The sequence below is a fragment of the Erythrolamprus reginae genome, chromosome 3, assembly GCF_031021105.1.
Source record: "Erythrolamprus reginae isolate rEryReg1 chromosome 3, rEryReg1.hap1, whole genome shotgun sequence".
In the NCBI taxonomy this organism is placed as follows: Eukaryota; Metazoa; Chordata; class Lepidosauria; order Squamata; family Dipsadidae; genus Erythrolamprus; species Erythrolamprus reginae.
Genome location: NC_091952.1, coordinates 167,711,241 through 167,726,277, shown reverse-complemented (window position 1 = coordinate 167,726,277; position 15,037 = coordinate 167,711,241). Strand labels below are relative to the sequence as shown.

Sequence of the window (15,037 nt, the reverse complement as noted above, 5' to 3'; positions counted from 1 at the left end):
TAGATGGAAATTGTAGCATCGAGGCTTACACTGTATTAACAGAGTGAAACAAAAATCCAGAATATAGCCTTATACCTGTAATCCTTAGAGGCACCGCCCCCCGCCCCCCCAATACCTCTTTAGGGTAGAAACATGCTTTCCTGTGTAGATATGGAAAGTGCTAAAAGCACAAGCTTTCCTACAGCTCTCTCCACAAATCTTTGATGTCTGTTAATTGCTTGAAGAGAAAGTCACAAGTTATTTCCTTGCTGTTTATTTCTGAGAAAACATATTTAGTAAATCAATTATCTGTTCTTGCTTTATATTTTATTTTTACCTTTTTTTTTAGTCATGTCTTTTGTGGATAGAATGGATTTAATATTCCTCCTCTCAGATTTTCCTTCTTCCCAAAATGGTAAAAACACCTCTCACCCAACCAAATGTCTTTTTGATGTCTTAATAGAGGTATAACAAGCAGGAAGAGGGAGATTGTGATCCCCTTATATAGAGCGCTGGTGAGACCACATTTGGAATACTGTGTTCAGTTCTAGAGACCTCACCTACAAAAAGATATTGACAAAATTGAACGGGTCCAAAGACGGGCTACAAGAATGGTGGAAGGTCTTAAGCATGAAACGTATCAGGAAAGACTTAATGAACTCAATCTGTATAGTCTGGAGGACAGAAGGAAAAGGGGGACATGATCGAAACATTTAAATATGTTAAAGGGTTAAATAAGGTCCAGGAGGGAAGTGTTTTTAATAGGAAAGTGAACACAAGAACAAGGGGACACAATCTGAAGTTAGTTGGGGGAAAGATCAAAAGCAACATGAGAAAATATTATTTCACTGAAAGACTAGTAGATCCTTGGAACAAACTTCCAGCAGACGTGGTTGGTAAATCCACAGTAACTGAATTTGAACATGCCTGGGATAAACATATATCCATCCTAAGATAAAATACAGGAGATAGTATAAGGGCAGACTAGATGGACCATGAGGTCTTTTTCTGCCGTCAGTCTTCTTTGTTTCTATGTTTCTAATATATACCATTGCGGGTCCACCGTTGACTTGGAATATTTGCAACAAATTGTCTAGAAATATTAACATGTGTTTGAAAGAAAATAACGTTCTCATAATATTTGGTTATCTTTTCTTCTTCAGCCTTTATCGCTGCTCTGTACATAGATAAAGATCTTGAATATGTCCACACCTTCATGAACGTCTGCTTTTTTCCACGATTGAAAGTAAGTCTCAGAGTGATTGTTATGTTTTACACAGCCGAGAAGCTGATTTTGCCATGGAGTCGCATCTAAACCAAGATTTTTTCTCTCTGTTTCCTGAGTAATAATAGAGGTTTTAAATCTCTGTTCTCTCACATTAGTGGCTTAGATACACATAGTTCTTGATTAGTGCAGTTAATGAATCCTATGAAGAGATCACATTATTTGAATTTGCACTATTCAAAGTGACATTTCTATGGAAAATAGGGTAATTGCTTCCAGCTCAATGGAAATAGGCAAAGTTTTTACACGTAATTTTTATATTTTATTAATGAAATGCTGAACAACATTAAAAGTGGATAAACCTATATCCAAAGTGTAATTGCTATCTCCTGCATTCCGTCTTCAAAATGAGCCTCTTTGTTTTGAGCTTCCCTTGAACAAAACCTTCCGTTGCTCCATTTTGTATAAGATAAAACATATAGAACCCCAATATATACAACCTTAATAGCAAACTTAATTATACATGCTCTAGCGTTAATTGCAGTTACATTAGTCTTGGTTATTTGGATTTTGGCTTGCATTAAACATGAGCTGGTATCAATTTATCAATCACACTAAATCAAATTTTGCATTATTTAAACACACACAAATTACAACCCTACCTATACTAAGAGAAAAGACACATTTGAAAATGCCTATTTTTATTTTATTTTATTTTTTTGTAATAATAAAGTATTTTACTTCTTCCAATCCATTTTTTCCTGTGAACAATTGTTATTTCTTCCTCTCTCTTTTTTGGGGTTTATTTTAGGAATTCATCCTAAATCAGGATTGGAATGATCCAAAATCTCAACTCCAGCAATGCTGTTTAACTCTCAGAACAGAAGGGAAGGAGCCAGACATTCCTTTGTATAAGTAAGGAGATTGGTTTATATATCATCACTTTGTGTCTCCTTTAAAAAAAAATAATAATTCCCATATGACTGAATTAAGTATCACACCCTTTGTTCAACAAAGGAATTAGTTTCCCTGATCAAATGAAAGGATACTGTTACACTTTGGATCTCAAATTCAATTTATAGCATTGGAGATATAGTCAGGAAGGTTTGTGCAGATGTGCAATGTGATGGCTGTGAGTACAGTAGACATTGATAGTCTCAGACAATTTTCCCAAACTCAATTCTCACTTTCTCTGCTAGGATCACATTGGGTATGCTTTTGGTTCTTAAGTCACCCAATTGCTTCTGCAAGTGTAGCAGTCATCTCCCAAGTTACTTTTCCTTGATGATGGGAATGATTTGAGAGGATACCAATAGCATTTGGTATTTTACTGACCTCAGAAGTATGGAAGGTTGAATCAACCTTGAGCCAGTCAGGTTTGAACTCCTGACAGTGAGCAGTAACTTAACCTCACTATATTTATTTATTTATTTATTTATTGGATTTGTATGCCGCCCCTCTCCAGAGACTCGGGGCGGCTAACAGCAACATGAAACAGCATATAACAATAATCCAATACTAAAAACAGTTAAAAACCCATTATTATAAAAATACAATCATACATACAGACATACCATGCATAAAATTGTAAAGGCCTAGGGGGAAAGAGTATCTCAATTCCCCCATGCCTGGTGGCAGATGTGGGTTTTAAGCAGCTTACGAAAGGCAAGGAGGGTGGGGGCAATTCTGATCTCTGTTGGGAGTTGGTTCCAGAGGGCCGGGGCCGCCACAGAGAAGGCTCTTCCTTGAAACATGATGGTATATGCATACATATGTATATATGTCCACAATACATAGTGCCTTTAACAGCAAATGAAAGAACGGGGGGAAAAAATATCACCCAGGGAAGTTAATCTTGTAATGTTAGCACAGGCTGGTCCATTGGTGAACATTCCTACCTGCTTTCCATGTAGTTTTCTATTCATGCTGTCTTCAGACCTGATAGGAACAGACTTTTTTTTTTTTTTTTTTTAGCAAAATGGTTACTGTTAAAACAATTTAACATATGCATGGGGGAAAGACTGCAGAAAATGTCTAGATGTTTCATCATTTAAGATTATATTTTTGGGTCAAGGGCAAAATAAGAAGGGAAAAGGGAATTTTTATATATATGCTCTGGGAGTGTGCAGAAATTCAGAAATTTTGGAATGTAGTGCAGAACGAAATTAACAAAATGTTAAACATTAACTGGATAATTACAAAAGAAATAGCAATTTTAATTAAATATAGGGAATTAGGAGAATTCAAGGAAATCAAAGCCGCAGCATTGGAAAGTGCCCAAGCGATGATGGTATTAGGTTGGAAAGATTCTACAAAATGGACATTAAAAAATTGGTACTGGTACATGGTGGACCACATACATTTTGAAATTATGGAAATAAGATTAAACAATTTTGATGAGAATAAATTGGAGAAGTTGATGGTGCGATGGAATAAGGTAAAAGATTATATGTTAAGTAGAATCTGTGATGTAAATACGAAAAATAAATTGCAATCACTCTTTTAGTAATATTTGACGCAAGATAGAGCCAAGGAGTAATAGATAAATAATTAAATATTTTTTGAATCCTCTTATATGGGTGGCGGGGGTGATGGGGGGGTGTTATTGTTAGGTGATGGGCACATGCACTGTGCACTGTTATATGTTTCTTTTATGTAATTTTTTTAAAAAATCAATAAAACTTTATTTAAAAAAAGGCAAAATAAGAAGTAAGGCTTTGGTCAAAGGTAAGGTAAATGACTATAAGATTGAAGTATGAAGTCATTCTAAAATATATGATGCAGTGGATGTTAGCCGCATAACTATGTATATAGAGTGGAAGGTTATATCAGAAACAGAAGCAATTATTGTTTGACGGTGTAAACTCTGTATTAAGCATACATAAATATTCACTAATGAAATGATAGCATTGTCTCATAAAATAGTCTTCAAGGTTCATCCTTGTACTATGACCTTTGTTAAAATAGTTGCATTTCTGCTGAGATGTCTTGGAGAGAATATTTTCAGGACTGTTTGTTTTCTTTTCTGTCTGTATTGTGGCTTAGAACACTGCAAACAGTTGGACCCTCTCATGCCAGAACATACACTGTAGCTGTTTATTTCAAAGGCGAGAGAATAGGATGTGGGAAGGGACCAAGGTACGTACAGTATTTGAATACTTAATATATTCTATATGCCTGCCTATTATCCATCCATCCACCCACCCGTCTGTGTCTGCCTATCTATCTATCTATCTATCTATCTATCTATCTATCTATCTATCTACCTACCTACCTACCTACCTACCTACCTACCTATCTACTTATCTATCTATCTATCTATCTATCTATCTACTATTTATCTATCTATCTACCTACCTACTGAACTACCTACCTACCTATCTACTTATCTATCGATCTATCGATCTATCATCTATCTATCATCTACCGTGTTTCCCCGATAGTAAGACCCCCCCGATTGTAAGACATACGGGGGGTTTCAGGGGGGTCGGCTAATATAAGCCATACCCCGAAAGTAAGACATATGTCTTACTTTCGGGGAAACACGGTACTAAAAGCGAGGGAGTCGTTGGAGCAGTTCCCGGCGCCCTGGCGGCGGTTCCCTCCGCTTTGACGGCGCTGGTCCGCTCGCTCGTCCCCGCAACCGACCCGTTTCCCCGACACGCGTCTGGAGGGGAGGAGCCGCTCTGCGCAGTTGGGCAGCCCTACCTGCCGGAAAGGAGGCGGGCGAAGGAGGGCGCAGCTCCGGCCGCCCGCTCGGCTCGCTTCTACAACTTCGGACCAGCGCCGTCCTTCGCCTCGCATTTCCGGGTTGGCGAGCCTGGATTGTTTTTCCTGCGAGCGCTGGTCCCCGCTAAGCCTTCTGCGCCTGACTCGGCGAGGCGAGAGGGAAGAAGGAGAAGCACAAGTGGATGCGGAGCGCCCGGGAGGCATTTATCCGCCCGGGAGGCATTTATCCGTCCTTCGCTTTGACAGCGCTGGTCCGCCCGCTCGGCTCGCTTCAGACCAGCGCCGTCAAAGCGAAGGACGGATAAATGCCTCCCGGGCAGATAAATGCCTCCCGGGCGCTCCGCATCCACTTGCGCTTCTCCTTCTTCCCTCTCGCCTCGCCGAGTCAGGCGCAGAAGGCTTAGCGGGGACCAGCGCTCGCAGGAAAAACAATCCAGGCTCGCCAACCCGGAAATGCGAGGCGAAGGACGGCGCTGGTCCGAAGTTGTAGAAGCGAGCCGAGCGGGCGGGCGGAGCTGCGCCCTCCTTCGCCCACCTCCTTTCCGGCAGGCAGGGCTGCCCAACTGCGCAGAGCGGCTCCTCCCCTCCAGACGCGTGTCGGGGAAGCGGGTCGGTTGCGGGGACGAGCGAGCGGACCAGCGCCGTCAAAGCGGAGGGAACCACCGCCAGGGCTGCTGCTGCGCTGCCGAGCAGATCAGCTGCTGGGCGGCCGAAGAAACCTTCCCTGGGTCTTCCCGACTTCACCCTGTCAATTTGGTGAGTGGAGGCGGGAAACGGCGGGGGGGGGTATGTAAGACATACCCCGAAAGTAAGACCTAGTGGGGCTTTTGGGGGTAAAAAGAAAGTAAGACACTGTCTTACTATCGGGGAAACACGGTACCTACCTACCTACCTACCTAACTACCTATCTATCTATCTGTCATCTACCTACCTACCTACCTATCTACTTATCTATCTATCTACCTATCTACCTATCTATCTATCTATCTATCTATCAATCAATCAAAGTGGCGAGGGGGGCGTTTGCCCAGGTTTGCCTGGTGCACCAGTTGCGGCCCTATCTGGATCGGGACTCATTACTCACAGTCACTCATGCCCTCATCACCTCGATGTTCGACTACTGTAATGCTCTCTACATGGGGCTACCTTTGAAAAGTGTTCGGAAACTTCAGATCGTGCAGAATGCAGCTGCGAGAGCAGTCATGGGCTTACCTAGGTATGCCCATGTTTCACCATCACTCCGCAGTCTGCATTGGCTGCTGATCAGTTTCCGGTCACAATTCAAAGTGTTGGTTATGACCTTTAAAGCCCTTCATGGCATTGGACCAAAATATCTCCGAGACCGCCTCCTGCCGCACGAATCCCAGCGACCGATTAGGTCCCACAGAGTGGGCCTTCTCCGGGTCCCGTCAACTAAACAATGTCGGTTGGCGGGCCCCAGGGGAAGAGCCTTCTCTGTGGTGGCACCGGCCCTCTGGAACCAACTCCCCCCGGAGATTAGAACTGCCCCTACTCTTCCTGCCTTCCGTAAACTCCTTAAAACCCACATTTGCCGTCAGGCATGGGGGAATTGAAACATCTCCCCCTGGGCATGTTTAATTTATATATGGTATGCTTGTGTGTATGTCTGTTAGTATATGGGGTCTTTTTTAAATCTTTAAATATTTTAAATTTGTCAGATTATTTATGATTTGTTTCCACGTGTTGTGAGCCGCCCCGAGTCTTCGGAGAGGGGCGGCATACAAATCTAAGTAATAAATAAATAAATAAATAAATGAGAACAATATGATGTTCACTAACATATTAAATAGGACTCCTAAAAAGTGAATTTTAGAAAACTTCATCTTTTGTGCATCTTAACTAGGGATCAAGGCAATATATGATTCAGGGGCACATTGATTCTCAATGTCAGGTATCTAAGGTGAGGGTGGAAAATGTGCCTATTAGTGGCATATTGACACAATACCAAGTTTCAATTATTGTTGTTCCTGGGAGAACATTTTAAGTTCATAAAATATTCTTTCTGGTGACTTTGCTTAGTGCCAGAAGGTCAAGAGATAATGTGCCATTTATTCTTTATTCTGTCAAATATTTTAGTGCATTATTATTTTCTTCTTTTTAAGTCCTAGGCTCCTTTTTTAATATCTTGAAATTGTGTTTGGGACCATAGTAAAAAGAATTATTGTTAGGGAGAGAAAGAATTTTCATTGGGGAGGGGTAGGACACCAGACTGTATCCAATTAGAGATTAATATATGTATAGCTGGAGAAGAGTCACCCTGTTTAATGCTTGAAAAGATACTTTAATATCCACAAGTTCTTTTCAAATTGATAAGCTGGAACTGGGTGCACAATTGTGGTTTACTTTTAGCACACAATTGCCTTCTCCCTCTTGGTATCAAGGCCCTGCTACATCTGGACTCAGTGACAGCTCAGTCTAACCTGTAAACTGATTAGAATCTTCCAACCTGATTGTCCGTTTTACGGGGGGAAATGATTTCAGTAAGAAGAATGGGAAAAACATCTTAAAGTTCTCTACACAGTAAATGCCAAGTGCTATCTGCAAAATAAATAACATTTAAAGGGGTTTTTTCCCACTTTTCCTCAACTTTATACAAAGCATACTAATGTTGAGAATAACATTAAAACAATCCTTAATAAAATAAGAGGGTCTGGGAAGAAATAGGCTATAACATTGCTATCCGGTTTTGCTGCTATGAGGGGTTTTTTTTTGTTGTTTAATTGAATTTTAATTGCTTTGTTAAAACAAATTGCCAAAGAATTTTGAAGAGAGGTTGTGATGTTTAACGGTATGGATCTTTGTTTTTAAGTGGTGGGAGTCGGGGAACTGGAGGAGTATTTATGGTAACAACTGTCAGTAATTATTTGAAAAATTAGTTACTGCACAGCAGTTCTGGGAAGCTGTAACTAGCTTCTGAATTACATTTGTCATAATTTATTTATTTATTTTTGCAGCATCCAGCAAGCAGAGATGTGTGCAGCAATGGATGCACTGGAAAAATGTAAGTGGGTTTCTTGGAAATTACTAAAAGGGGGGAGTTGTAGGCATTGCGTACAACAGAGGGAAAATACAGGTTAAAGTGAACAAGTGAATATGTTGCCCCAACATTGTTTACTATTGTCATTCCTATAAGTAAAACAATTTATTGGCTAGTGGAACAAGGTTCTATTCTGTGTGAGATCATAAATGATGCTGAACTTCATGTTGGTTTTTAGGCAGGGTCTGCAGTAGGCATTGACCTCTAGGCTCACGGACTTTCTCTATTCACCTGTGTAGCATTCATGAAATACGAGTAGTCCTCCACTTAGGACCACAATTGAAATTTCTGTTGCTAAGTGAGTTTTAAGCGAATTTTGTCCCATTCTACAGCCTTTCTTGCTACAGTTGTTAAGTGAATCACTGCAGTTGTTAAGTTAGCAACATGATTGTTAAATGAACTAGGCTTCCCCATGGATTTGGCTTGACAGACGGTCGCAAAAGGTGATCATAGGAGCCTAGGACACTGCAACTGGTCATAAATATGAGACATTTGCCAAGCATCTCAGTTTTAACCACATGACCATGGGGATGTTGCAATGCTTGTGCAAAAAAACAATCATAGGTCACTTTTTTCAGTGCTGTTAATAACTCCTGTTTTCATAACAGGTCCGGATTTGATTGCCTGTCACTCAGACTGCTTCTGCCCTTCAAGATTGTCCAAAATAAAAATAAAAATCATGAGTGCTTCCTTGATTTTAAGATTATAGAAAAAGAATCCTGCAAGTTTGAAAGCACTACTCCCCTTCCTTCCTTCCTTCCTTCCTTCCTTCCTTCCTTCCTTCCTTCCTTCCTTCCTTCCCTCCCTCCCTCCCTCCCACCCTCCCTCCCTGCCTCCCTCCCAGAGAACAAGGGGGAGTCCCTCCTGAAAATTTTCTCCTTCCTTGTTCTTCTTTGGGCTGAAATACCTCTTGACTGATTATTTTCTAAAGCAGGAGGTTTCAACCTTGGCAACTTTAAGCCTGGTGGACTTCAACTCCGAGAATTTCCTAGCCATCTGGGAGTTGAAGTCCACCAGGCTTAAAGTTGCCAAGGTTGGAGACCTCTGGTCTGAAGCTGCAGCCGCTCCCCCGTCCCTTGGGGCCATTTTCACATAGCCTTGTTACAGATTGCCCAGCATTTGTGATCATTTATCACAGAGTTGAGCAACAACTAGGATCCCATGCACCGCTGCCCCAGGAAGCTATTGTAGAAACTTGTTTGAAAAAGTAAAAGGAACAAACATCTGCAATGGATTGTTTAGGAAGATGGGGATAGTTGTTGGCTTCAATCTGAAGGGGCCAGTGATGTTGACACAGGCTACATATAGTATATAGTGTACCTACATAGAAAATGACGGCATTGTGGAAAAGAACAGAAAACTTTGTTTCTAAATAAAATCCTTTCCCCCTGTTGAAAAATGTCACTTGCCTTTTGAAGTGGCCTTGTATTTTGGTGAAGGCTGAGATGGGGTGGAGGGGAATATTTGCTTGCTATTCTGCACAACTTTTATGTCTCCCCTTATCATCATAATCCCTTGTAAGCATTCATATTTCAGACCCAATTGTCAGGGACTCAGTCAGGTAAAGTACAAGAGCTCTCTGGCCTGGGTCCAGCAAAGCACTTAAGCCCATGCTTACATTCAGGCCTGCAAGTATTCCTCTGACATTGATGATCTAGGTATAGTGATTAATAAAGTCGCTATTTTGTTAGATGGGGGCAGTGTACTCACCTTGTAAGACTGATGGCAAAACTCACATGCTACTGCCAAATGGCAACCTAAATCTTTGTATTACAACCCTATGTAACTCTCCATCTTATTGAAACCTGACAGAGGTTGCTCTGCCTTTATTTATTGAAGCAGAGCTTTATCTATTGAAGCTAAACTTGTCCACTTCCATCAGCCAGCTTGTAATCTTTGGCCCACATTTTAAAAGCTTTTCTTTTCTTTCATTGAATACTTGCTTCTGAGAGATTTTCATTTTTATCTTTGTCCTCTGTTAATCATTTGCTTCATGGTATGAATGTGGAAGATATGGAGACCTAGGGTGGAACTTTTAAATCAGTGGCGAAATCCTTTTCCCCCCTACTGGTTCTGTGGGCATGGCTTGATATGGTGTGGCTTGGTGGGCGTGGCAGGGGAAGGATACTGCAAAATCCCCATTCCCACCCCAGCCAGAGGTGGTATTTGCTGATTCTCTGAACTACTCAAAATTTCCACTACTGGTTCTCTAGAACCTGTTAGAATTTCACCCCTGCTTTAAATCATGCTATAGTTTTATTTCTGACAAATAAGGGGAAATATTTCTTCACCCAGAGGGTCATTGGTTTATGGGATTCACTTCCAGAAGAGGTTGTGACAACTGTTAGCCTGGATAGCTTCAAGGCAGGATTAGACAGATTCATGGATGCCAAGTGTATTGGTGGTTATTTAAACGGATGTCCATGTGCCACCTCTATGTTGGTTGAGGCAAGCAGGATTCCCTTGGGTACTATTTGTTGTGGGCCAAGGGAAAGGGAGGATTGTGCCTTCTCTTTCATATCAAGATCCCCATGTACAATTGGTGGGCCACTGTGTGACACAGAATGCTGGCCTCGATGGACTTTGGCCCGATTCAGCATGGCTCTTCTTATGTTATTAGATTCTTATGTTCTTATAGTTCTCATCAGCGTTCCCCGTAAGCTGCGCACGTGCGCATGCATGCACCCCAAAATACCCCCCGCGCACCCTTTTCCATGGGTGCACGCTCCCCATCCCCCTTCCAGCCCGCGGGGGGCGGGGAGGTGCCGGCAGTAGGAGGAAAGGGAGCCGCGGCCGCCCCTGCCTCCCCACGGTGCCTCCGGCCCCCTCGCGCCCCTGGCCTCTCGGCCCTGCCCCCCGCCCACCCAATCCACCCCCTCTCCTCCTCTGCCACCTCTTGCCTTGGGGCGCAACTTCTCCCATGGCGGTGGCGGCTGCGGCTTCTCCTCGGGACAAAAGCGCTCCCAGCCAGGGGGCTGCAAGAGAGGGCTTTCTCTGTGCGCTTCGGGAATGCCCATCCCGCCCGTCTCGCAGCCCCTTCGCTGGGAGCGCTTTCGTCCCGGACTTTCAGCAAGGGGGCTGCAGTAGAGGCAGGGCAGGTGTTCCTGAAGCGCTCAGAGAAAGCGCTCTCGCAGCCCCCTCGCTGACAGAGAGAGAGAGAGACAGAGAGAGAGAGAAAGTAAGTGAGAGAGAGAGAAAGGGGGGAGAGAGAAATAGCAAGAGAGAGAAGAGAAAGAAAGCAATAGAGAGAGAGAAAGAAAACAAGAGAGAAAGATAGAGAGAGAAGGGGGGAGAGATAGAAAGAAAGAGTGAGTGAGAGAGAAAGCAATAGAGAGAGAGAGAGAGAAAACAAGAGAGAAAGAGAGAGAGAGAAAGAGGGGGAGAGAGAGAGAAAGAGAGGGACAGAGAAAGTGAGAAAAAGAGAGAGAGAGAAAGAGGGGGAGAGAGAAGGAGAGAGAAAGAGAGAGAAATGACTCTTGATTTAAAGCATATGGTAAAAAGCACCCAAATAATAACAGAGAAAAAAAACCCATCCGTTTGTGTGTGTGTGTGTGTGTGTGTGAACTCTTGAACCATTTCCAATAGCTCACCTATTATTGGAAATGGTTCAAGAGTTCACACACACACACACACACACACACACCAAGCCATAGGTGCCACCATCTTGTTTTGGCTTCTGCACATTCTCAGAAGCTTTTTTAAAGTACTATGCATGTGTGTGTGCAGCACATCCCTGGGGCAAACCAGCAGTGGGAGAATCCAGAACCCACCCCTGAAGTAATATTAATTAAAAATAAATATGCATGCAAACACATCATCTCCTAATTTGAGCAGGGTCCTTCAACCTAGCTCCAAAAAGTTTGCATACTTCTTGTCTTCAATTTAAATCATGTACAGTCTTATGAACTTAATTGGTTCCAGGACGAGGTTCGTAAGGTGAAAAGTTCGTAAGAAGAAACAATGTTTCCCATAGGAATCAATGGAAAAGCAATTAATGTGTGCAAGGCCAAAATTCACCCCTTTTGCCAGCCGAAGCACCCGTTTTCGCACTGGTGGGATTCCCCTGAGGCTCCTCTCCATGGGAAACCCCACCTCCGGACTTCCGCGTTTTTGCGATGCTGCAGGGGAATCCCAGCAGGGGAATCCCAGCATCGCAAAAACGGGCGCTTCGCTGGCAATGGAAGTCTGGAGGTGGGGTTTCCCAGCGAGGGAAGCCTCAGCAAAATTGCAGCATCACAAACGAACCCGCCGCCACCGCTGGGATGTCGCACCTCTGGACTTCCGTTGCCAGCCAAAGCGCCCATTTTCACGCTGGTGGGATTCCCCTGTTGGGATTCCTCTGCAACATCGCAAAATCCGGAGGTGGGGTTTCCCATGGAGGGGAGCCTCAGGGGAATCCCACCAGCATGAAAACGGGCACTTCAGCTGGCAACGGAAGTCCGGAGGCAGGGCATCCCAGCGGTGGCGGTGGGTTCGTAAGGTGAAAATAGTTCAGAAGAAGAGGCAAAAAAATCTTAAACCTTGGGTTCATATCTCAAAAAGTTTGTATGACGAGGGGTTCGTAAGACGAGGTATCACTGTATTTTCAAAGCCAGATGGCAAACATGTTTTTATGTTAGTTGACTAGGTAAATCTCTATTTACATTTTTATCCAGATGTGTAAACCTGAATCCTATTAAACAATAGAGAAATGTTGGAGAGTGATCAAGGTTTCTAAGTGATTCTGGAGAAAGTTCATAAAAAAAGACCTCTCCAAACTTTGTCTTCCATTGTAAACCAACTGGCCAAAACACCTTCTTTATGCACAGTTTCTACAAAAATGCCTTTGTTCATTGGGATGAAAGCTGAGCTCTTAAAAGCATCATCCACTCTTTGAGGAAAGACTTCTGACACTTCACCACTGGGAGATATCAGTCCCTCAGTCATAGTTTCTTTCACCTGCAAGATGTCATATTGTTTCAGAGAAGTAATGTACTTAATAAGAGACTCTTCAGTTCAAAAACCATCAAAGCTCTCCTTTCCATAGCTTTTCCTTCAACTTTTACTTCAGCTCCATTTCCCAGGTGGTGCTTTGTTAAGTCTCCTGTTCCCAAGGACACCAGCTGTTTCGGCATCAACACAAGCTCATCTATCACACATGGCAGTTTGTTCTCTGGCACAAAATTCAACCTGGGCAACACTTTCCACATTGACCTTCCATCTGGCCATTACCATTGTTGATATATTTATACACCTTATTTTGCACCACTTTTCCTGAGTTGTATTAACTGATTTTGGCTTCTAGATAGGGTGCTTTGGTCTTTAAGAGGCTAATGGCTTCTCTGTCTCTATTTCTCTCACACAAATGCCTGTTATAATAGTAATGGAGGAAAATTGGCTTGATTAGCTCCAGATGGGCCTCTTCTCATCCTTGATGAAGAATGATAGAATTGTTCAGGACTTCTCAGCATAATCCATTAATAATCTATGTTTTATGGTGGAATTTTATCATCATAATAAGGATCTTTCCAGCCCTTCTGCTGACATGTTTTATGGTAGAAGCTTGCTGAACAAGTATCCCTGAACACAAGGATTACTAATCTTCTTACATTCGTAATATGGTCTCTAAGCAGTCATCAACTCAAATGGATCTCTGTGAAAACTTACATAAAATAGAAAATACAGTTAAATGCTCCATAGCTTTGTGGTGGCATCTCAACCAAATCGCAATATTTATTATGGCACTGTGACTTATCTTGCTGCATTTAAATCATCCCTTGATTGCTAACAAATGTGATAAATCTTATTCACATAAATCAGTAGGCTACTTCATAGTAAATAGAGGATTGTAATACAAAGCAATATGTGCAACAAGTACTCTTTATCCTGACTTGATAATACAATAATAACAGCTGGGGGCTGTTTGATGGTGGCAAGATCATGTCATTGGCTGGCTTTTATTTATATGAAATATTTCTTCTTGTCTCAGATAATTTTCCTCAGATGGCCCATCAAAAACGGTTCATTGAACGCAAGTACCGGCAGGAGCTTAAAGAAATGAGGTGGGAACGAGAACATCAAGACAAAGATCTAGATGATTCAGAAGACATGAGAAAATAAGGGGGGAAGAAAACAGTTGTATATTTGCTTAACTTTGACCATGGCCTATAGAAAAAAAAACCAATCCTGGTTTTATGAAACTAAATGAAATCATGTTTTCTTTTGTGGTAGTTTTTAAAAATTATTGTTAATATGTTTTATCTCCATTTTAATAAGCAAAGCTGTATTCATAAAATTTTAAAATGATTTTTTTTAAAGAACATATGCTTTCTGAAGAATGCTGTGTCCCTAGCCTGGGTTTGTGAACAATAAAACGTTTTATTTCAAAGTGTGCCGTGTTTGAAAAATAAGAAAAATATAGTGTTATTCATATTGTTGTGTCATATGAAATGATAAGGTATTAAACAGGATGCCCTTATGCAGAGCGCTGGTGAGACCACATTTGTAATACTGTGTTCAGTTCTGGAGACCTCACCTACAAAAAGATATTGACAAAATTGAATGGGTCCAAAGACGAGCTACAAGAATGGTGGAAGGTCTTAAGCATAAAATGTATCAGGAAAGACTTAATGAACTCAATCTGTATAGTCTGGAGGACAGAAGGAAAAGGGGGAACATGATCGAAACATTTAAATATGTTAAAGGGTTAAATAAGGTTCAGGAGAGAAGTGTTTTTAATAGGAAAGTGAACACAAGAACAAGGGGACACAATCTGAAGTTAGTTGGGGGAAAGATCAAAAGCAACATGAGAAAATATTATTTTACTGAAAGAGTAGTTGATCCTTGGAACAAACTTCCAGCAGACATGGTTGGTAAATCCACAGTAAAGGAATTTAAACATGCCTGGGATAAATATATATCCATTGTAAGATAAAATACAGGAAATAGTATAAGGGCAGACTAGATGGATCATGAGGTCTTTTTCTGCTGTCAGTCTTCTATGTTTCTATGTTGTATGTTTCCACTACATTCTGCCTATGCCACACTAGAGTTAAGAAGATGCATAC

The 15,037-nt window shown here is 41.9% G+C and overlaps 1 protein-coding gene across 5 annotated transcripts in view; it reads left to right on the top strand.

Annotated features, from left to right (window-relative positions):
* Window positions 1–14,358, top strand: part of DROSHA (drosha ribonuclease III) — a 133,493-nt gene extending 119,135 nt beyond the window's left edge. For 4 of the 5 annotated variants that reach the window (XM_070747122.1, XM_070747120.1, XM_070747121.1 and 1 more), the window contains 5 exons: window positions 1,143–1,225; window positions 2,016–2,119; window positions 4,250–4,342; window positions 7,909–7,955; window positions 13,960–14,358. In XM_070747122.1, coding sequence (XP_070603223.1) covers window positions 1,143–1,225; window positions 2,016–2,119; window positions 4,250–4,342; window positions 7,909–7,955; window positions 13,960–14,090 — 458 coding nt within the window. In that variant the 3' untranslated portion in view covers window positions 14,091–14,358. The remainder of the gene's footprint in view (window positions 1–1,142; window positions 1,226–2,015; window positions 2,120–4,249; window positions 4,343–7,908; window positions 7,956–13,959) is intronic. The other variant, XR_011558676.1, reaches the window with a different exon arrangement.
* The last annotated feature ends 679 nt before the right edge of the window (window positions 14,359–15,037 follow it).